Source organism: Polyodon spathula, chromosome 18 (genome assembly GCF_017654505.1).
Source record: "Polyodon spathula isolate WHYD16114869_AA chromosome 18, ASM1765450v1, whole genome shotgun sequence".
Taxonomy (NCBI): domain Eukaryota; kingdom Metazoa; phylum Chordata; class Actinopteri; order Acipenseriformes; family Polyodontidae; genus Polyodon; species Polyodon spathula.
This window is the reverse complement of record NC_054551.1, coordinates 7149308-7171577: the sequence shown is the minus strand read 5'-3', so window position 1 is coordinate 7171577 and position 22270 is coordinate 7149308. Positions and strand designations below refer to the sequence as shown.

At 38.0% G+C, this 22270-nt stretch overlaps 1 protein-coding gene across 1 annotated transcript; it reads right to left on the bottom strand.

Moving 5' to 3' along the window:
- Positions 1-2152: 2152 nt before the first annotated feature.
- LOC121330607 (bMERB domain-containing protein 1-like) lies at positions 2153-14788 on the bottom strand. The gene is made up of 6 exons (XM_041277244.1): positions 14448-14788; positions 8612-8735; positions 5992-6065; positions 4726-4840; positions 4324-4406; positions 2153-4017 (listed from the first exon to the last, which is right to left on the bottom strand). The coding sequence occupies exons 1-6, from the start codon at positions 14545-14547 to the stop codon at positions 3902-3904; spliced, it is 612 nt and encodes a 203-aa protein (XP_041133178.1). The 5' UTR covers positions 14548-14788; the 3' UTR covers positions 2153-3901.
- Positions 14789-22270: the final 7482 nt, after the last annotated feature.

Here is a 22270-nt window from a genome sequence, read left to right as displayed (position 1 = left end):
TAAGTGAAAAAGGTCCTGGAAACATCAGTGGTCCAGCTGTTGTGGTCTCCCACCTAGGATCAGATAGCTGGTTGACAGGAGGCCCCTATAGGCTTTCTGACTAGAGTCTGGCTTTTACAATGGATTGTATTAGCCATGGCACATGTGAAAAGGAAAGTTTGTCATTTCTTTCCTTGTTTTATTTGTTGGTTGTTTTTACATGTGTGTTTTTTTTTTTAAATGAGAACAAAATGATACATTTTGAACTGTCTGGAACTAGCCTATAGAGAGAAACCGGGAGAATTTAATGAATTCTGAAAACATGAAATCTGTGCAAAATAATATTTTAGTCTCCGATTCTTTGTACCTTTTGCTTAGCAGTCAGTTGGGTATGAGAACCTTTTTTGGGCAAACAAGAAACCTTTCAGAATTAAATGTACTTAGCTGCAGAGATGGTATTGCTATGCACACTGCTTTTTTAAGTTTGCTAGCAGTGGGTGCTCCCTCGAACAGTATTGTCGTTCGTCCGTCCGTCCGTCCCACAACTAACATTGCAGTTACAGATTACTCATATTAGGATGGGGTAAGGCTTGCAATATAAATTAAATTGGTAGTGACATAAGAGTAGCTTATAGGTTAAACAATGGTATAATTGTGGCGCTCCTAGAAAAGTACAAGGGAGTTTGAGAAATTTGTAACATTTGCAGTTTGGAAAGGAATGGGGCCCCAGTCGCCATAGCGACTTGCTGATAAATTAATGAAATGGCCTTGTCACCATAGTAACATGGATAAGCATTAGGAGACACAACCTCTCCCACATTGCTTTGGAGGACCCTGGAATAAATAAGTGACTGCACCTGGTTGTCAAGGTCGAATGTTGCATGACAATAATTCTAGAAGCTGTATTTGTTTCAGTGAGTTTGTAAAGTCAGTCAGAGAAAAAGGAGCATGCTTTCTACATCTAGCAACTAGTCAGAAGAGGGGAGAGATCACGAACAGCCTAGCCAAGAGCTCCCAAAATATTCAACCATAACACCCCGGAATTTGGTTAAAATTGTGAGAAACCTAAATAATACAAAAGGACGTAGAGAGAAATTCAACTTGCCATTGAAGGAAGAGGAAAGGTCAGTGAATGTTGAACAATAAATAATGAATTGATTTGGCCTGCTGGCACCAGTCAAATTTACAAGAGATTCCCTCCAGACACTGAGCGAGACTGAGTTTGTCTGACCAGGAATACAGGCAAACTATTGCAAGTTGGCCTTCTTGATGGAACTGGGATAACGTATGACAATCTATTGATACCCTGCATTGACTCTGCAAGACAAAAATTGACTTTGTGGGAATGTGATAAATGTATAATTGCAAAAAAGATTAAGAGCTATACAGTATAACAGGGTGTGGCCATAAGTCACTGTACTATATAAACCAGGGGCCAGTGTCATATTTAATAGAACAATTTCTGACAGTGAAAATAACTGACGTGATCTAGTTGTTGAGTAATTGGTGTTCGAATGAATAAGATCAAATGCAAGGGGTGTTAAATTTAGGTACCGTGAATTCAAGTTTAGGGATATATAATTAAAAACGGAATGCTACAGAATTACGATTTTGTACTGTTATTTGCTTATTAATTTAAGAACATTGCTATTATAGAAAGACAAATATAGATGATTGATGAATGCTTGGTTTTAGTTATAATTGACCTGTTACATTGAAGCGGAAAGATTAATTGAATATTATCCATTGCTAAACTTAATGCACTGATGATTTTGACTAATTGTCTTTCTTACTTTTGTACCATATTATGTCACTTGCTTTGATAAAATGTATGGACTACATAAGTGTTGTGTCATTCTTGTTTGACTGGGTTTCATTTTCTGAATCTTGAGCTTGGATGGAAGGAATTGATAATTAAGAGTGTGAATTAATTAAAACTATTACACACATCCATGATTTGAGTATTGTAAATGTACTTAATACTTCCTACAGGTTCTTAAACACTTCACTAAACATTTCACCCAGTGCAAGAAGAATAAAACTTTAAAAAAATAAAAAAAAAAAAAAAAAAAACTGCTGAAGCTGTGCAGAATAATACTCTGAAATTTCTCAAATTTTTGTTATAAATTTTTAATTGTTTTTTTTTTTTTTTTTTTTTTTTTAAGTAACAAATCAGTTCCACGTCTGCTACAGGTAACAGCGAAGGTACTTGTGATTAATGGACAACCGAGGGATCCCTGCCTCTAGACTGAGGTCTCGCTGCTCCTGGGCACATTTCATTGCAGACATCACAGACTGTGTCAGCTGGGTTCAGGTTTGTAACAGAAGGGGGAAAAAAAAACATTGGTAGAGGTTAAACTAGTTGTCATCTACAGTTTTAACCTTCGTGTTTTGGGGTGTGCTGTCGAGTTTTGTAGAGACGTCGGGCATCAAAAATAGATTCTAGGGCATTGGACGAGTATATCAAAGAAGATTAGCAACACAAAGCCACCTGATACGTAGACCGCAGTTAGTTTGGGCACAGTCTTCTATTTCTAAACTTTTGTAGAAATGGTTTCCATTATTAAATAATTTGCTTATTGTTTGCAGGAAGACTGATGAACCATTCTGCAAAAATAATCTTGTCACAAATAAGGTTTGTATACATGACTAAAAGGACTGCATGATGGGTCTATTTTGCACTGAAATCACTACTGGAAATTGTAGCACACCAGAGGTGACTTCTAGTCTGTTAACACGACCAGAACACAATGTAGTGTCTAAAAAATATGAAGAGTAGTTTGGATTTAGACTTTGCACTGGCATAAGTTTGATTTGAAAGTTACACCTGTGGTACCACCCAATCCTACTGTATTTCCTTTGGGTTCTGTATAGTTGTTGTAATGTATGGAAGGCCATGCTTTGCCAATATTAGGATTCTAAATTCACTATTTCAAAGGAATTAAATTGTGATCCATCCATTAATCAGTTTTCATGTTACACGATCTTAGAGGCTACACGTTACTTCAAATGACACACAAACCAAAGATCGCCTTCTTGCATGTTAAAGGTCACAGGTTAGTTGTTGAAGAGTTGGGCTGTCCGCCTCAGGGTCCTGACTATATGGTGGCTTTTCTTAAGGATTTTTAATTTTTTTTTTATATATGTTTAAAACAAGCATGCATGCCGCACAGGCAAACGTGCTACAACTGTCTTTCACCAGCAATGGTGACGTTGCCTCTGGAAAACAAGCTTGGATGCTCAAATGGGGATTTCCTGTATACATATCATCAAAATAGATAACCTAACACCTAATAATAATACTTCAATAAATATCTGTTTGTAAATATAAACTCAATTCGACTAGATGCAAATTGTGCCCACAGTTGAGTGTTCAAGGCTTTCCATGTTTAACCTAATGGAGGACTTGTGTTCCAGAGATGATTCAGAAGACAGACATTTGTGCTCACTTAGTCTTGGTCTTGCTTTTTTTTTTTTTTTTTTTTTTTGGAATATTCACAAAGGCAATGACATTCTATTCCTGTTCCCTTGCTCCTTGACAACAAAGGCTTCATCATTCCATACTGTTTTTCATTTGTATTTTTTTGTTATATTAACTGACTTTCTTTTTTAAAGGGTGTTACAAGCCCCATGTAGCACCTTGCTTGTTTAATTTAATGATTCCTTTTCTGACTTCACATTCAGTGACTGCATGCAGTACTTCAGACTTCACTTGAGCAGATTATTTTGAGTGTTCTCACAAATTTGGCTTAATGCTGGGGCAAAAAAAAAACTGGGGTCACCAAGAAAACAAATCTCTCATATGAACGTGAGGTTGGGGCTAAAGGCATCTATTCCCTTTCCATTGCTTTAATCTCTTTCTTTAATTTTCTATCTGCAAAAGCTGGCTCCAGACAGCAGGGTGGGCCTCAGAATGCCATGGTTACATGATGGCGCACTGTGTGGCTCCACAGCAGTCCTTGATTATGGCTGCCCCTGACTTGGCGATGGAGGGCTTGTTGGGCGGAGGCTCGGGGGTCACCTTCTTTTTAGGGGAACCTGTCAGGTTGGAAGGAAAAGAGTATTGAAGATTGAATATTGCATTGTACTGATATCTCAGTACCCTCTGTTAAAGGAATTTTAAAGAATGGTTGAAATAAGCATATTGGAGTTTGTGGAATGCATTGTTTAAAATGTTTTCAAATTACAAAGGTTATGTTGTTTAATGGTCAATACAGAAAGGCAGCTTAATGGTTTGAACAAATACTAGTGTGGTCACTGCTGTGACAACAGACTCCGAAAAGTCTTGAGTTTGGATACTCAATCCTGTGTGAAAATGTGTTGTGTATAAACTGAAGCACTCACTGTCAGTCACTTTGGTCATTTTCTCCAGAGGCATCAGTTTTAGATGAAGGAAGTCGGCCATCTCTTTGTCTTCTTCCTGCTCCCTGCATGCAGAGTCAGTGTAGCGTGTGTCAGGTTGCATGTCACTTAATACATCGCAATATACATGCACTTTAATAATGAGCACTGAAACTCTTTTCTAACACTTTCAATACAATAAAATACAAAACAATGCACATTTCTATAGCACCTTTCATCGCTAGGATCCCAAAGCGCTTCACACACAAAAAAAGAGCACCTTCATACACAATAGTAAAACGTCTCTATCTCAGCTATCAAGCAGTGATGTCACTGTGTCTCTTAAACTCTGCAGCACAGTAAATAAAACCTCATATAGAAATCTGTCTGACTACAGGCCCTTACCTTAATCTCTCCACCTCTGCGTCGTCCACCAGGAAATCTCGTTTCTGAACTAGTTTATGGATTTTCAGGATCAATTCCTCCTCCTTCTGCTTGTGCTTCTTGGTTTTCTCTTTCTCTGAAAGGGATTGAGTGGGTAGGAGGGTTGCTGATCAATAGACACTGGAATTTCAAAAAATCTGACTTGCGACTCCACTGTGAAGCGTATCAAACCTGGAGTATCACATTTGCAAAAATTAAAGCTGCTTATTTTTAACAAGACTAGACCCCTATTTCATTTCAATTGCTGATAAGTTCTAGCGTGGTTTGGGTGGAGGTTCTGGTAAAATCCAATACAACACTCATTTCTGTTTTGAAGATATCTATATAAAATAACCCCTTTTGAGAATGCAGGTTTTTGCTGCCAGGAATTTCCTGATTGATCGATTTATGGCTTTATAATGGTGGGGAAACAGATAGGGTTTCAGATTTATATACCAAACTGTTCCTCTCCCCCCAACACCCCAATAACCCAATGTCTGACTGTTAATAGATCTAGAACCGTTTGTGAGCACAATGTTCAGCATCTTCCTTCTTTGGTGGTTTGCAATTTTCCATTCATACAAATGTGTTTGAATCTTAAGCTACAGAGCTATGGTTATACTTATTGTTCTATTACTATAGGTATGCTGTCGTGTTTCAATCTAGTCAGTGCCATGTGTTTGTTCATTTTACATGAGCACAGTATATGGTTTGTGGGGGGGTTGTTGCCCATTTCATTCCACTTGGAGTAAGCCATCTCACTTGTACTGTAGTATTACCAGTGAAAGAAGAAGCACTGGTGGGATATGTTTCCTTCATTTATTTAAATGTGACAGGGCAGAGGCTCTGCACACTGGGGAAGGTGTTTTGAGGCTGCTTTACACAGAACAATGTAATTGTTTTATTTGAGCCAGGATCAGAATCACCTGGCTCTAATTCAATGAAGTGGCATATAAGCAGGTCAAAATGTTTGGTCGATGGATGGATGGATGTTTTATTCAACTGATTAACAGTCCGGTTTTCGGTTAGATAGAACCTGATAAAGTTTAGTTAAGGGTTCCAAAGTGGAACTAGGTTTTTGGTTTGTTTATTTTATAAAGTAACAAATATGCAGGCCCCACCCTGTTTTGAATACATCTGTTTGAACACTTCATTTACACAAGAAGACGGTGGACAAGGTCCTGAAGAAAAGAACAATCAGCATTTATTTTTAATAAAAGTTTAACAAAATAGATATATATTAATAACCTGGAACTGCCACAATCTTCCGAAGTTCTTGTTTCAGATTCATGATGTCTTTACATAAGTGGATATCGTCCATCCTAAACCAGGCACAGGAGAACCAGGTTAGAGATTTACTATACATTCAGAAATAACTGTAGAAATCATAGATAAGTCATGGCTGGACAACATGCATAGCTATAGTTTGGAATTTTAACTTGTTGGCCCAGGTTAATAACAAAGTAAACGGATAATGTTTTGGTATTATAATTAGGGCTTCTGTTTTTCAGGTTTTATTAATTGTATTTTTCGGTGCTTATTTTTAGCCATTTTTGAGTTTTATGTAAATTGTTGTGGTTTTTTTCAGGGCTTTTGTATTTGATATACTGTATGAAATTAGTGTTTCCGGATACTTTCCAAAATGCTTGAGCGCTTTTTTTTTTTTTTTTTGTCAATATATATAGTAGTAACTCGACAGTACTTGCACACTTAAATTGTACATTCTTTCCTTTGCTATCTTCCACAATGAAATCCCTATGGTCACCGGCACATTCTTCTGGGGTTTTTGTGTATAGGCATTTTTGTACATTTCACCACAATTCTGTTTTAAATCCTCCGTATCTTAACTGTAATACAGTTTTAAATCCTGCTAGCAGTCCTCCATCCTGATTGCAGTCTTGTTTAAAATCTTGGGGGGGGGGGGTTTATCAGTTAAAACTGAAAATCAGAAGCCCTAATTACAATCTACTCTGGTGCAATAGGTTTCAACTATAAAATCAGTGGCCTACAGTTCATTATACGGTGTTACATTATACAGTAGTCCATCTACACACACACGCATTGTATGCGAGTTGATTTATAACAGTGCAGCACTCGCAGTATTTCCTGGATCACTCTCTAACCTTGGTAATAACACAACTCTGTATCCCTCAATCTCCTTGCCACTGAGCTCCGAATTGAATTACAAGGTGATAAATAAGGGGGCCAATGACTCCCTCATTGTGCACTTCCTGATGTCAACAAATTTGATTAAGAAAAACAATTCTAGCATGTGATGACAGCTCTCCTGAGAGAGGAGATGAGCACACAGCAGTGCTGGATATCCCCAATTGTACAATAACAATTTAAACCATCAAACAGCATATCATAGATACACAGACACTCATCTTTAATCTTTAAACAAATTATGGGGTGGCCTCTTAATCCCAGTGCCACACAATTCGGTTTGGGCCAACAAGCTGAAATTTGTTAACCCAGGGGTTATGTTAGGAGCCACAAATAATTTAACGGAGGCGATGACAGGCGACCATCTCCTAAGTGAAATGATTGCAGTTCAAATGAACTGGATAATTTGTCAAAAAAAAAAAAAAAAAGACTGCAGTGTAGTTAAGACTGCAGTTTAATTGAGATCACACAATTTTCAATTTACACAGTCTAAACCTATAATACAATACAATAGATACCTGGCAATACATAGACTGCAGATTAACTATTTTGTTTCTGTAGTTTCAGCTAGACTGTTATAGAATTGGCATCTCTCCCTCTCTCTAAGTCCCTCCCTCTCATGTTATGTGAGAAAGGTTTGACGGGTCCTGTCGACTTCCATTCCCTTGCTTAAATGAATCTTCAAAGCCATAGTCAACCCTGGGCAGAAAGCAATTGGTTTAAATTGTGCTGAGCTCAGCCCCTGAGGTCTTGCCAGCCACACTCTGTGCACCCATATCTCTGCCTACCTTTACCAAAGGATCTTCAGTGGTAACGCAGGGGTTCTTACTCGCTAGCAAGGGTAGCACAAGGACAAGTGTACTTTTGTAAGCGGCACACTGTAGTCTGCTAATTCTGCTAGGGTTGATTTTACTCTGTAGAATACAGTTATTCTAATACCATCCTAATTATTTTTTGGTGGAGCCATTGCTGGGTTGTCTGCTGGTTGATTGCTTTCCTCTGAGGCCTGAGAGTCTTTCAGCTCTGTAACTGCTGCCTTGCAGTGTCACACAAGCTTTGTACAAGTGTCTTCCCTGGCTGTGTTGTTTATAGAAATGGGGACTATTCCCTGCAGACAGAGAATTGATTACTGACTCACTCTGACCTTCTTTGCAATACTGCCTAGACACTTATGGAATTATTTCTAGAGGTGTAGCTAAAGACTGAAGTCACTAAACTCCCCTTGTTTTGGAGTCTTCCATGAAGTCACAAGCACTAAACCAGGCTGGGAGGTCTCAAGTATTCTACCTCAGATGGAAAATTCAAGTAAGCCTTCATCAATAAACCAACATACGTGAATCCTTGTTTTTAAGTAAATCAGTATTCACTGGAAAATTAAAAGCTATACCTGAATGCAATAGTCAGTGGGTCTGCGTTGGGATGGACATATTTCATGATGTTCGTAGTCTAATAAAAGGAATCGAAGCACAATGAAACCTCACTTTTAGTAGAACTGTTTTAAATTCAGAGTGTTTAACCATGTCCATGTGACTCTAATGTATTTCCTAAAGTGTGTGTATATATAGGCTAACACCATAGGGGGCTTAGGGTCCAGCGTTGAATATAATGTTGTATGAAACTGATCACATTCTGGTCTTTGTCCACATTATAAATAATGCTATATAATAATAGTCACATGACTAAGGAGGGCAGCGATACTGACATGAATCGTAGCTCGGACTCCCTGCGCACCAGGACCTCTCGGAGACGCTGGATTCGCACCATCTCCACCTCCATCTCATCTGGAGACATGGAGGTCTCTGCCATCGACACCACGTCCTGCTGGTCTACAGGGGACAGAGGAAGAAGGGGTTCAGTCTTCTGCTGGGTAACCAACAATATTGCTGCTGAAATCCCTTCTACATACATTGATTTCATGAGATTTATTTTGGGCTATAATTCCATTCCATTAAAGCCATTATAATTGATGAATGCAATCCCACTTTCCTTCATTCTTCTCAGTTTAGCTGAAACCCAAGTAGCTTTGGGCAGAAGAGAGATTAATTCATGACCTTCAAAGATGGTTTTGAGCATGCAGCTCCTGGACAGGGAAACTCAGTAGCCAGTGACCCTGTCAGCAGTAGCTGTAGTGTTTGTTTTACTGGCTGAATGCTGTTGGGGTGCTTGCCTGTGTGACAGCTCTGAGATCTGCAATCAGGCTTCACACTCCATGCTAATCCTGCAGCTGCCAGAGACGGACTAATTAACTCTCCAATAGTAGTACTGCCTAGTAACTAGAGCTGAAGACTGCAGTGCATGTTTTGATATAGACACATGAGTGGCAGCTCCAGTCCGAACAACAAGGACAGACAAGTTAACCAGTTTCTTGAGTTTTGTTTATTCCTGAATTAAAACTACTTACAACAAAACAAAAAAACATAAAAAAAAAAAGCTGACTAAATGAAAACGTTAACCGTGACACAGAACAGAATTAAACCTGAGCTTTTAGAACCTTGCTTACTATATTATTATTATAAAATGTCCTCTTAGGATCTCTGCTGCAATTACAATGTTTTAACACACGGTGGCATTATGTGCTATGTAAGTAGCCTATTTAATAGGCTACTTACATAGCACATAGTACCACTGAGTGATCAAACGTTGTATATAGTAGGCCCTATTATATGTCAAATAAAAGGGGGACTAAACGTCTATTTTCCTCATAACCAAGTATCTCCTATACACTCTGATTGGAAGGATTATTTCAGTAGTATGAATAATTCAACCACCTGGACTTTAAACACAAATAATCATCTTTTCAACTTCTGTGATGTGTTTGCTTGCAGCTGTTTGTGTGGCTATTTAGGACCCCTTGTAAAGTACAAATAGTAAAAAATACCCCACCGTTGCCATAGACAGTATTTCACATGCTTGCTACTGTCATGCCATCCCCTTCTAAACGTCTTATCCTCTAAAGTGTTTTGTCAGATCAACCCACATTAACCTGTCTGCTACCTGACAAACCAGTTCAAATGTTTGTTTCACCTGCACCCCTAGGGAAGAGAATCAAATGGCATTAATGCAAATTCTGTTAAAGACATCTTAATTTAGTAAAGCTTCTTAATTCTGGAATGCTCTGCCTCCTTCTGTCAGGGAAGCTGGGAAGCTTGTTTTTAAAACAAGGTTGAAAACATTTTTTATAAAATAGTTTTTATCTTAGTTTTCCAATTTACAATCATTACTGCATTTTCTTTTAATTCAATTTTTTTCACTTTTTTATTCAACTGTTTAACTGCTCTGTTTTTTTTTTTTTTTAAACTAGCTTTTTATCTCAAATTTTACAATTAAAACCACATTTCTTGTCTCTTAATTTGTATTAAATGTTGTATTATCAGTTTTTAAGTTAATGGTTCTTTTAATTGTTGTTTTTGTGTGTGTGTATCGCTTTGGGATCCATGTGATGAATGGCACTATAGAAATGTGAATTGTATTGCACTGTACAATAATATAACTGGATGGAGGCTTATATTTCAAATATATAATGTACATTACATAGATCAGTTTAATACACCTTTCTTGCTGTTGAAATGCAGTAACTGTGTCCCAGGTGAAAGTACTGTATTCTATCTTCTACCATAAATAAATGATTATATGCACCAGTACTGTGAAAATACAATATAACAGTAATTAAAAAGTATTTAAAGTATCTACTTTAATGCGTTGCGATGGAACCTGTATTGCTACCGACAGTAAACCATGTTTATTGCTCTCTACAGATTGTTGTTTTTATACAATATTACATTATCGTATCTTCATACAGCTCAAACAATGAAAAGTCATTTCTTATTTGTACACAGCTAATTGTTTTAGTTATGAATCGAAATCTTTGCTGCGAGTCACAAAGTGTACTTTTTTCTTTTTAATTTGTGTTATACTAAAAACATTTCAGCAATTTATAGGAAATAGCAGGATTGACATCCTCTATTTAAAAACTGTTTTTAAAGCCATGAGGTTCAGTGCACCTTTGCAGATCTGTAGCTATGCTGGCTCTAACCTCACAATCTTCACAACAGTGGAAGGAGAATCTTGGAGCTGGAGCATCATAAATATTTAAGCAAACAACTCAGAGCCCTGTCTGATGCCATGAAGAAAAGCTGTGCTCCTTGTGTTTTGCATGTACAGCTGTATTTCTAAGGTCTGAATTCAGTAACTTTCATTCACCCTGAGATAAAACCTAGACATCCAAGCAGTTCCACACGGACCACTTTATTTACATAATCAGTAATAATGCAAAAACAGATATAATTGTTGCTACTGTATAATACAGTATTTCATTTCACAATTTAATTGTAGCCTATATTTTATCGTATACAGCTTGTAAATCAAGCTTCTGCATTTTTATTACTTTGAATTTTTACAGAATTTTCTGGCTCTCAGATCCCCAGTATAAGGTTCTTGATATTACATTGAAGGGTGAATTCATGGTTTAGACTTTACTGAGGTTTGTTAAACTGGGGAGGCATAATACAGGCAGTGTTGCAACATGGCATTGCAAGCTTTTTCATTTAACTGTTAAAAGTATGAAAAGCCATTTTTAAATACCCCATCCCCAATCTCTCAGCTTTAGGGACCTGTCTTATTTTTATCTGCAACTTAATTGCAACAGAATTCAACCTATTATATAAGGGACTTGAAGGCAGTGTGGTCTAGCGATTACAGCTGAGGGACTGGGTAGAAGTGTGGTTTAGTGGTTAGATCTGAGGGACTGGGATTGTCCAGTGGCTGTTTAGAGCTGAGGGACTGGAAGGAAGTGTGGCCCAGCCCAGCTGAACGATTAGGAACAGGACACGTTTTATACTGTTAATGTACAAGAATATAATCAGACAGAAGCTTTACTGGTTAGAGATGAGGAACAAGGAGGTGGTTTTTCTAAATCCAAATTTCACTCTAATATGTTTTCCACGAAGACAACTTGACGATAGCAGTTTGGTAACCGTTCCCTTTCAGAAAGGCTAGCTCAGTGGGATTCCCTGCATAAATGTATTGAATCAAAGAAAACAGTTAATTAAACAGTAAAAACTAATGAAATGAGCCTCGAAGGGATCCCATACTTCTATTTATCTTGCTCTGGGTTTTCTATCTACATAACTATCAAATCTCTCCATCCCGTCTGCCATTTAAAACCATGCTTATTCACTCAAACTGCTTTTTTTCCCAAACATTTTGCCCTTAATTGCGAAACAGGCATGCTTAATGAATATTTCATTTCCAATGCTGTGAGGCACTGTGCCCTGGAGGTCTGTTAGGACTGTACACAGAGCATGGTAGTGCTTCCTTATGTAAATCCCACTGTGTTTATTAATACACTTCACTTATGGCTCATCTACTGACCCACTCAACAACATGACTAAATACAACACAACATAAACACAGTGACAAAGTGTCAGCGAAAAAGCAGGTTTTGAAATTTTAGGGTGGCAGAATTTAGATCAATAAAATAGACCTCACTTTTCTTGAGTGGGCAAGAGGGCTGCAAGACAAGCTGAGAGACCCCTATAAAAATACAATCAGCCAACCCCACCATCCTTTTCCACATTAGCTGCTGTTGTTCCAGCAAGTTTCAATGCTCTACAGCATACCTGTGAACTGGTCAAGTCAATTTATTTTTATGTTAAAAAAGCACAGAAAATGCAAGATTGATTTTCCATCAGAGCACAGCTGCAGCTGTTCTTGCTGCTCCTAGCCATTCTGGTGGTGGCATTAAATTGATTTTGAGAAGTGGATATTATGCAGGTGTGAAAAGCTTCCTTGAATTCACATTGGAATGTTTTTTTTTCTCCCTCGGCAGTATGTCTCATATAATAAGTATCATCTGCATTTAAATTGTACTCTTAAACTGGTGGTTAATGGTAGTTAATTCTTAAGCTGAGTTATAGTATATTGGGAACTCTGCTAACAGACCTTAGCTCTAATAACCTGAACCACAATACAATTCACTTTTTAGCTGGTGGGAAACAAATTTATGTTCATGGAATTAACAGAGAGAATGTGAAGCAATTTTAATTTGCTCTAATTGCAGTACCATTAGCAGACAACAACATTATATTGCATCAGCCCTGCTATTGGCCCTTAGTACAAAACCATTTCATTATCATTGTAGTGCCATTAGTGAATTGCATATAAGGGCACACTGTCTCACTATGGTTCAGAAATGAATCACTAGTCTAAATAACCTGCAGTGAAAGTACAGTAAAGGTACCTACACCATGGTTCTACTGCACTGTTGCTTGTATCAGCTGCCCCGCAACAGTTTTCCACAATCATTCTCAATTTTACTCTCAAATCTACTACTTTTCATAGTCTAGACCAGAAAGCAGGCGTTGTTGAGAGTCCAGTATTTGTTTACATTTCCCAAAGGCAGTTGCCAGCTGTAACCAAGGAGACAAGCTTGTTTACTCTTGCTACATCTCCGCTCAGATTAACCGTTTGTATATGGGATGCATTCTGCGTTTTTGTTTTTATAGAGCAAGCATTTTACTTTGGTTGTGTCCTCTACAGCAGCATTCAGGCTTTCTCACCCAGTGACATCCATGTAATGACCTTTCACTTGTGTCAGAGAGTGCAAAGGGAGAATTTCTGCCTTATAGTGTTGGATGCTCAGTCCAATTACTAGCCTTGTTAAATTACACCAAGCCTTGGGATTGGGATTGAACATTTAAGCACTGCTATAAATAGTACCAAGTATTTCTATTCATACTCAGCTGCACAGAATTCATCCTTGAGCGCTTCTCTGCTCTCCCTCTCTGCCAATGTCATGTTCAGTCATGAATGTACGTGTTCATTCCTATTGAATACTGTGTAAAAATGTGTTGTAAGAAAAGTGGGAAATGCAAGTGCAGTGGCCGATGAGAAGGCCCTGTTTCCATGACCTGTCAATAATAGACAGATGAGGTCTTCTGACAGACAGAAAAGGGTATTGATTCAAACCTGCCACCCTACAAATAGCCAGAGCCAGTAAAAAAAGGAAAGTATTGTATTGTGAAACCAATCAGAGACTTTACATCGAGAGGAAATAGGTGGAATTTGAGGAAGCCTTACCAAGAAAAGAGAACACTTTAATGAAATTCATATAAAAAGAACCCTAACCAAAATGTAATTATTATGCATCAAAATTATTAACAAGAAAATGGTGACGGGCAGAACCTGGATTCAAAGCCAATCATTCTGTACACTATGCATGTGTATGGATCCATATGCTTATACTCTAGAAAATAGACAAGACTCTTGAGGACATTGTCACACCACGTGCAAGCATATCGGTTATTTTCTATTCTCTATCTAGATTAAGAAGAGGCATAAAAGATAATGAATTACAATTGCACGCAGAGCAGAGCAAATGCATTACAAAGGAACATGCTTTCTGACCTCGTTTATAGCAACGCATTGTCTTGCGATCTACTGCGCAGCTAAAGACAAGTGCACTGCTGACTACAAGGCTACTTTGGGTTTATACGTATCCCCAGCAGCTCCAGTAAAACTACAAAAAAAAAAAAACTCGCCTTTGTTCGATTTCCACTCCGTCTCCAGCAGCGCTCCGTAGCTCTTAAGCGCTCGCTCCGTCTCAGAAATTGATTTTTTTAACTCCATAGCGGGTTGCATTGATTCGATTTCACTCTGCAAAGTAATGTTTTCCTGTTACTACTATTTTTCGGTTTATTTTATTATTTGTGCCTGTCTGTCTTTGTACTTTTCTGACTCAATTACGTTCCTCCCATTTCGCTGCTGCACCGACCCGAGACACTCTCAGCATCTTGCTGTTTCCAGACCGCCTGGAATTTTATAGGAGGCTGTGCTGGCGTCGCAGCGCTCTACACCATCAAAGGATGCAGGGAGCGTGCGCACTGAGGCCAGCAGGCAAGAGGGTTGGGTACCAGACGTCAGCAACGAGAGAGAAAGAACACATTCTAATGACAACATTGGAACATGTTGTTACCGACGCGTGTGTCTGGATTATTTAAATGAAAAGACGTCTCCAACGTCATTGTTTGTTTGCTTGACATGACTGTATTCCCTGCAGAAAAATTGACCGTTTTTCTATATTCACCTCCCGAGCAGTGCTGAATTATTAAAGCCGTGCTTGCAATTGATTTGAGATAATTTACATTCGTGTTTTAGGCTGTGCAGTTTTGCGTTTTTATTATGTTGTTGGCGTGCTGTGTGGGAGAAAAGGCATCTCCGTGAACAGGTCCTGCAGCCTAGCAAGCCGACTCACTAAAATAAATACAAAGTACCCAGTGATGAATTCATAACAATGCCCAATTAAATCAATTTTTCACGTTGGAAGTGTGTTTTGCTTAATACGTTTTTGCTACATATACTCCGTATCGCTATATGCTATATAAATGCATCAATTTATAAATCATCATCTTACTGTTTTTCCTTAATCATATTTGATGTACAAATGCATTGTCTCTCGAGATTTTTAAAGATGGCTTAACTCTGTAAATGTCTCCAGATAAGTTTCTTCGGACTCATTAAGAAAGATCACTTTCCTGACATTCTGTTACTGACGCGTTAATGATTCCTTTTAAATTTGATTTTAGCTCGAGGAGTAATTTAACAGGAAGTTTTGTAACTGCGCCCCCTAGGGGGTAGAGCTTGAAAGTTGTTTTAATATTTTATTTTCTGCATATGTCGAGCACCTAGATATAACACACACACCTCAGCATATATATATATATATATATATATATATATATATATATATATATATCTATATATATATATATATATATATATATATATATATATCGTGCCCTGTGAGGCGAGAGACTTAGCTGAGTGTCTTCAGCCTCCGAGAAGTCCGTTTAATCAACGTTTACGGTCGCCCTAACGGTCCATATTGCATTTATAATCCATTTAACGACGTATTGGATTTTCAGTAATTTGTTCAAGATCTGTGTCAGAAAGTGGTGGATAATGCGCACAGGTGTCTTTTTGTGTTCTTTAGCGTTTACAAACCGCTAAAAATACATTATTGGAAGTCAAATCGGCATGTCAGCTTTACTACTTCGGAGTTTTTTTCAGGTAATTGGTCACTCAGTTTCATAGGTACATCTGTACATCTGTGAGTTTAAGCATGATGGCTACCGATACATAGTTTAAATTCTGTGAGGCAGCGAATTGCTAGAATATGTGATAATATTCTAAGGCTCCAACTGTCCATACCCATCCAATACACAGACAACTGGAACCTTGCTCGACCAATCACACTGCTTGTTTCACGTTCTATTAAGAGCCCTGGATTATATCAGGCACATTCATGCCACATTTATATGTATGAATTCAAACCGTATAAGTCCCTGAGGATTTGATTATAACTCAATTTGCCACTTTGCAATGCTGCTGTGATTAAATAAAACATATATCAGAGTGAGAGATGGTTCATCTGCCAGTGTGATGCCGTCAGCCTGGGCTGCTCAGTGCCCTGACTAGCTATTCCTAAAGACTAGAAATGCTATCCATTAACAAATGGTCCTGTGTTGGAATCTGTCGGTCAGGGTGGATGTGAGCCTGCCCTGCCTCCAGCTGTCATGCTGCTGGCTATGCTATTCAACCTAGAAATGGAACAGTGTTCCCTGCTATAAACATCATTAGGATTTTGTGACTGAATTGGAAAAAAATACCAGATTTAGAAGCCATTTTAATTCAGCTATTTAGTACAAAAGCAAGCTGTAAATTAGATAGGGGAAATATGTATTCATATCAAATAAAGGTCCCATTTATTCATCATACTAACTATACATCACATTTATTCAAAAGACAGCAAGTAGCTTTGTAATGCTTTTTGTTCGTGATCAGGGTAAACTAGATTAAAACCACCAAATAATGAGATAATACTGTTTAATCTGAAGTATCAGGTGCATCGATTGAAGAAAGTTCAGTGCATATGTTCTGCGGATGTTCTATCATTTTCAATTGTGTTAATATATTGCTTGTCTTTCTCAGTCTAAAATACTGTGACCTTAAATCTACCCACACGAGTCCCAGCATTGAATCTGCCATAAACAGGGATGATTCCTCATTAAGAAATTGACCCTTCTCCCAAAGAACTCAGAGAACAAGCTCCCTGATTGATGGTTAGATAGATCTCCAATATTTTCAATCCTGGTAGTGGACTTTGCATAGAGTCTGCATGTGTACTGGAATAAATGAAGCCATCTTGTCAACTTGAGTTACGAAAGTCTTGCAGTAAGTGGCTTTAAACATTACTTGAACTGAGAATTCATGTGACAGTTATTAAACCATTTTACAGTATGGTACATGTACCATTGGAATAACATGTTAGATTTTTCTTGATTTCAATAAAATGGGCATTATCAAGCATATATGAAATGCTTCGTATTATTGACAGTATAATATGAGAGACTAATATTGGACTAAAATGTTTAAACCACAAACATAAGTCACAAAATATGACATTCAAATGTTTCAAATAAAGAGGTGATGCTAATCTCGTGAAAATTACAAACCCACACATTTGCAATTAACACTTTAAAATATTAGGTACCGGTAGTATTATTAATACAAATAGAAGAATATGGAAAGCAACATGTAACATAATTATATTGATAACAGACAGTTTTCAGTTATTTCCTGTTCCCGATTAAATAATACTTTGAGGGGACGATTCAAAATAGTCGTAGTCCAAATAACAGTTTGTTCTGCATTAAAAGGAAACAAAACATGTACAAATAATGGAGGTTCTTGTATGATTCTGGAATTTAACATTCAGATTTGTTTTTTTTACCTTTTTTTCTTTCTTTCTTTCTTTGTTTTTTCTTTTTACACATTTTCTAAAATCATAATGGCAATCAAGTACTGTATAAATGCAGGCTTCATTTTAAAATATATTAGTGCATCATGAATCTTACCTCAATTTACCTAAATAAAGTACTAGTATAAATATATGCAATTAAATAAAGTACAGTACTTCCACATCAACTATTCATAATCATCCTAGTAGATACAGTGTCATGAAAAAGTATTTATCTCCTGTTTGATTTTCTGGATTTTTGCATATTTCTGACACTGAATGTTATCAGATCTTCAACCAAAATCTAATATTAGATGAAACTGACTCTGATTGAACAAACAGCACAAAATTTTGATACTTATTTCATTTATTTATTAAAGAAAGTTATGCAACACCCAATGCCCCGTGTGAAAAAGTAATCACCCCCTTAGACTCAATAATTGGTTACGCCACCTTTAGCAGCAATAACTGCAACCAAACACTTCCTGTAGTTATTGATCAGTCTCTCACAGCGCTGTGGAGGAATTTTGGCCCACTCCATGCTGAACTGTTTCAACTTAATGACATTTGTATGTTTTTGAGCATAAACTGCTCATTTCAGGTCCTGCCGCAACATTTCAATGGGGTTGAGGTCTGGACTTGGACTAGGCTATTCCAAAACTAAATTTCTTATTCTCAACCATTCTGATGTAGACTTGCTTGTGTGTTTCGGATCATTGTCTTGCTGCATGACCCAGCTGCACTTTAGCTTCAGCTCACAGACAGATGGCTTAACATTCTCGTGTAGAATCTCTGATACAGAGCAGAATTCATGGTTCCTTCAATGACGACAACTCGTCCAGGTCCTGACGCAGCAAAGCATCCCCAAATCATGACACTACCACCACCATGCTTGACCGTTGGTATGAGGTTCTTACTGTGGAATGCAGTGTTTGGTTTTTGCCAAACATAACAGGGCCCATGTTGGCCAAAAAGGTCCACTTTTGACTCATCTGTCCATAGAACATTGTTCCAGACCTCTTGAGGATCATCCAGGTTCTTTTAGGAAAACTTTTGAGATGAGCATTCATGTTGTTCTTAGTGAGCAGTGGTTTCCACCTCACTGCTCTGCCATGAATCCCATTTTTGCCCAGCGTCTTTCTGACGGTGGAGTCATGAACACTGACCTTAGCCGAGGCGAGAGAGGCCTACAGATCCCTAGACGTTATTCTAGGGTTCTTTGTGACTTCCTGCACGATTTTACGCCTTGCTCTTGGAGAGATTTTGGCAGGACGGCCACTCCTGGAAAGATTCACTACTGTCCCAAACTTTCTCCATTTGGACAATATAGCTCTGACTGTGGTTTGGTGGAGCCCCAGAGCCTTAGAAATGGCTTTGTAACCCTTTCCAGACTGATAGGCATCAACATCTTTTTCCTTCCGGAGGTCTTCAGGAGTTTCTTCTGATCGCGGCATGATGTGCCTCTAGAACCTGTCTGTTGACAACTTCACTCTGATGTAAGGGCCAAAGTTAGTCAGATTTATATCGAACCTGATTGTTAACCAAAGTATTCTTACAGCTGATCCTAATTGTCCCTTTAATTGGGTTGAGTTAACTAGGGGGGAACAACTTTTTAACACCTGAAGATTGCATGTTTGATTACCTTGTACACCAAACAAATGAAAGAAGCACCAAACTTTGGTGTCTTTTTTTCTTTGACTCCCTCTATATACTACTACAACCCACAAAAGATCTGACCAAATTTAATATGAAAAATGCAAAAAATCAGACAGGGGGAAAATACTTTTTCACGGCACTGTATGTCTATATCAAGCATAAGCATTTAAACTTGTGTTCAGTATTAGACTCCAAAACTAAAAAACCTCTCCATTACATTTCATGATGTTTGTAATTATTTGATTTCTCTTTACAAGCTTTTGAGCTAACCCCACTTAACGCTAAGGAATGCTAACCGACTGCCAGGCCATTTATTTTTTCTTTCCAAAATGTGATGTAATTTTACTACCTTTTAACTCATGTCTGCCATATATTGCATGTCATTTGGAAAAAAACTGACAGTTATATGAGGCCCTCGCTGCAGAGAAAAGTCAACTGGAAGGTATAGTAGATAAGAAATAACAACAAGAAAAAAAATTAAGAGGAACAGAACATTAAAAAAACTTGCTTTATTTCCTGAACTACTTAAGAGGAACACTTTAATCTTTATTGAAATATTACATTTTTCAAATACCAGAAGGCAGATAGCAGCTGTACTTCCTTGGTTCAGTTGATTCCTACAGCATGGTAACTGGTGGTGGTCACTGTGTTGGTGTTTAAACAGGGATTGTTTGGGGTCATTCCTGGTGTCTTCTTTTCCGTTTTTGTTGAGGTTGTTTGAGGTTATGAAGTCTGTTTTTTATTTCTGTTCTTTAGCATGTGTCACGGACAGAACCTCCTTTGTTGACATCACCCACGCGAGCACGGCGATCATGGCCCCACCGTCACAGTGGCACGAGAAGCACAGGGAGGTGGCCCACAGGAAGGCACAGCAGCCAGTGCAGGCTATACGCAGATACAAAGGGACCAGAAGAAAGTTCAGAAACTGGGGAGCAGAGAAAAAAGTGATTAGGTTCAGGTTACCCTTTATTACATTTTCTAGTGCAGTTTTGAGTGGCTTTTTTAAAAATCTAATTGTATTATTTTGTTTGTCCATAGTATATTCTGAACCCAAACACTACACCGTATTTATGACTGACCTGCTTCCTGTAAGCAATTACTGAATGCACTACTTAACTAGCTAATAAGTTATTGATTGCTTGGTTTCAGGCAGGTATACAACCTCAAGTAATAAATGCAATACCACATAGAAATCTTTGAATGGTACTACTTTAGTAGTACTGTAGTATTGCAATGCTATCTTTTTATAACTGGCCAAGTGTACCGTTTCTATTCATTCTGAAACAGAGACCAATTTAACGCAATTCACATGCAGCCACATTCAGAATCTGCACTTGGGTGTGTTGACTGTGTGTGTTCACTTGAGTGTGTGTTTTCAAGTGAGTGCGCCAAGTTAAATGGCTGCTGACATTTTAAAAGCACTAATACTCGATTGAAGCCTACTGGCTGGCGTCAAGTCAGGCCTAGAAGTGAAGACCAATGCCCCGAGCAAGGACAAACAGTCAAAGTGAACCCATTGGGGGCCAGAATCTGTGTCCCTTTATATTCTTTTACAAAGGGCCTTATTAAAGTTTTGTTTTTTTTTTAATGCAAAATTATATGTAGAAATTGAAAATACAATAGGTAAATAGCTAATATTCTACATATGAGTACCAAACGTTATGACTACCCTTTCATTGGAGTGGAATTTTAATTGAGGATAACTGACACCAGGTGACTGAATAGTGCAATGTTGTCAAGGTTTTAAAGGGGACAAATATTAGACTGTTGTCTGTTAATGCACATTAATATAGATAGTCATTTTTTAGTAGCCTGTAACTATGTAACACACCTCCATCTGTGAAAGACGCTGGTTGCTAGAGGTGCTGCTCCTGTCTGGTCCAATAACACCTTCTTCAGAACCATGCTGACATCCCTCCCTAGGAAATACCTCTCCGAACCCCGCCCTGACAATGAAGCTCTGTTGCTTGGCACCTGGCCTGAAATACACCCATGTTGGAGTACTTGGCTTTTCATAACTCTGCAGCTGTGACCTCGGAGGGATGAAAAGACCTTTGTTTCTGCTTAATAAGCTGTTTTGTACAAACCATAATCAAACCAATTAAAACTGGTTCTCATTTTTGTTAAAGGTGGCATACTGTAACTTTAGGTAAGTGTCACAGAACCCATAATAACACACTACTGGAACATGTAGGCTTTTTCTGATAAACTAGCTCATTGTGTGGGGCAGTGCACACATTGTCACAAGCTCTTATTGTTTCATCAGCCTTTCTTCCTTTCCATTATGCTTCATTTAAATGGTAAAGAAATCATTGCAACTATCTGTAAAGATTGTGTGATTTTCATGTGTTTAGTGTAAGCTCTGAATCAACTCAGGGTTAATGAACTCTTAAAATTAAGCTGTACATAGCTGGTGCACATCAGTAGTTTGCAGTCACCAGTCTTGTTTTTCGACCTTGTGATGCGTGGGTATAGCACGTTGGTGCCTGCGAGAATTGAGCAAAATTCATGGCATTGTTCTTAAATGTAACTTCTTGTTATATGAGTTTCTGCTGACATTGGTAAAGTGAAGAAGAAACGCAAAGGTTACATTTTAATGTGCTTTGACACCATGCATCATGCTAGGGAAATAAGACCAGATTTGGTCAAGGGAATACCATTAAATGATAATAGTTTGTGAGATCACTGATGTGTGTGAGATCACTGATGCATCACATTTGATTTGCTTTGTTCCTGTTTGCATTTTGATTCCTGAATAAACTATTTTTGACTGACTTTATCTGAAGAAGATTCATTATTTCTGAGAAGACATCGAACCTCTTACGCTGTTATCAAACAGAGGTACATTTGCCATTAATTGTACATCATTTTTTTGCAAACTTATTCGGGAAACAATCAATTTCTCTAAAA

Excerpts from the sequence above, each read along its gene's own strand:
- LOC121330607 (XM_041277244.1), bottom strand. The coding sequence starts at position 14,547 with ATGCAACCCGCTATGGAGTTAAAAAAATCAATTTCTGAGACGGAGCGA. Across the intron at positions 8,736-14,447 it reads GGAGTGGAAATCGAACAAAG|ACCAGCAGGACGTGGTGTCG; the intron begins GCGAGTTTTTTT and ends TGTCCCCTGTAG. Across the intron at positions 4,407-4,725 it reads GCAGAGGTGGAGAGATTAAG|GGAGCAGGAAGAAGACAAAG; the intron begins GTAAGGGCCTGT and ends CTCTGCATGCAG.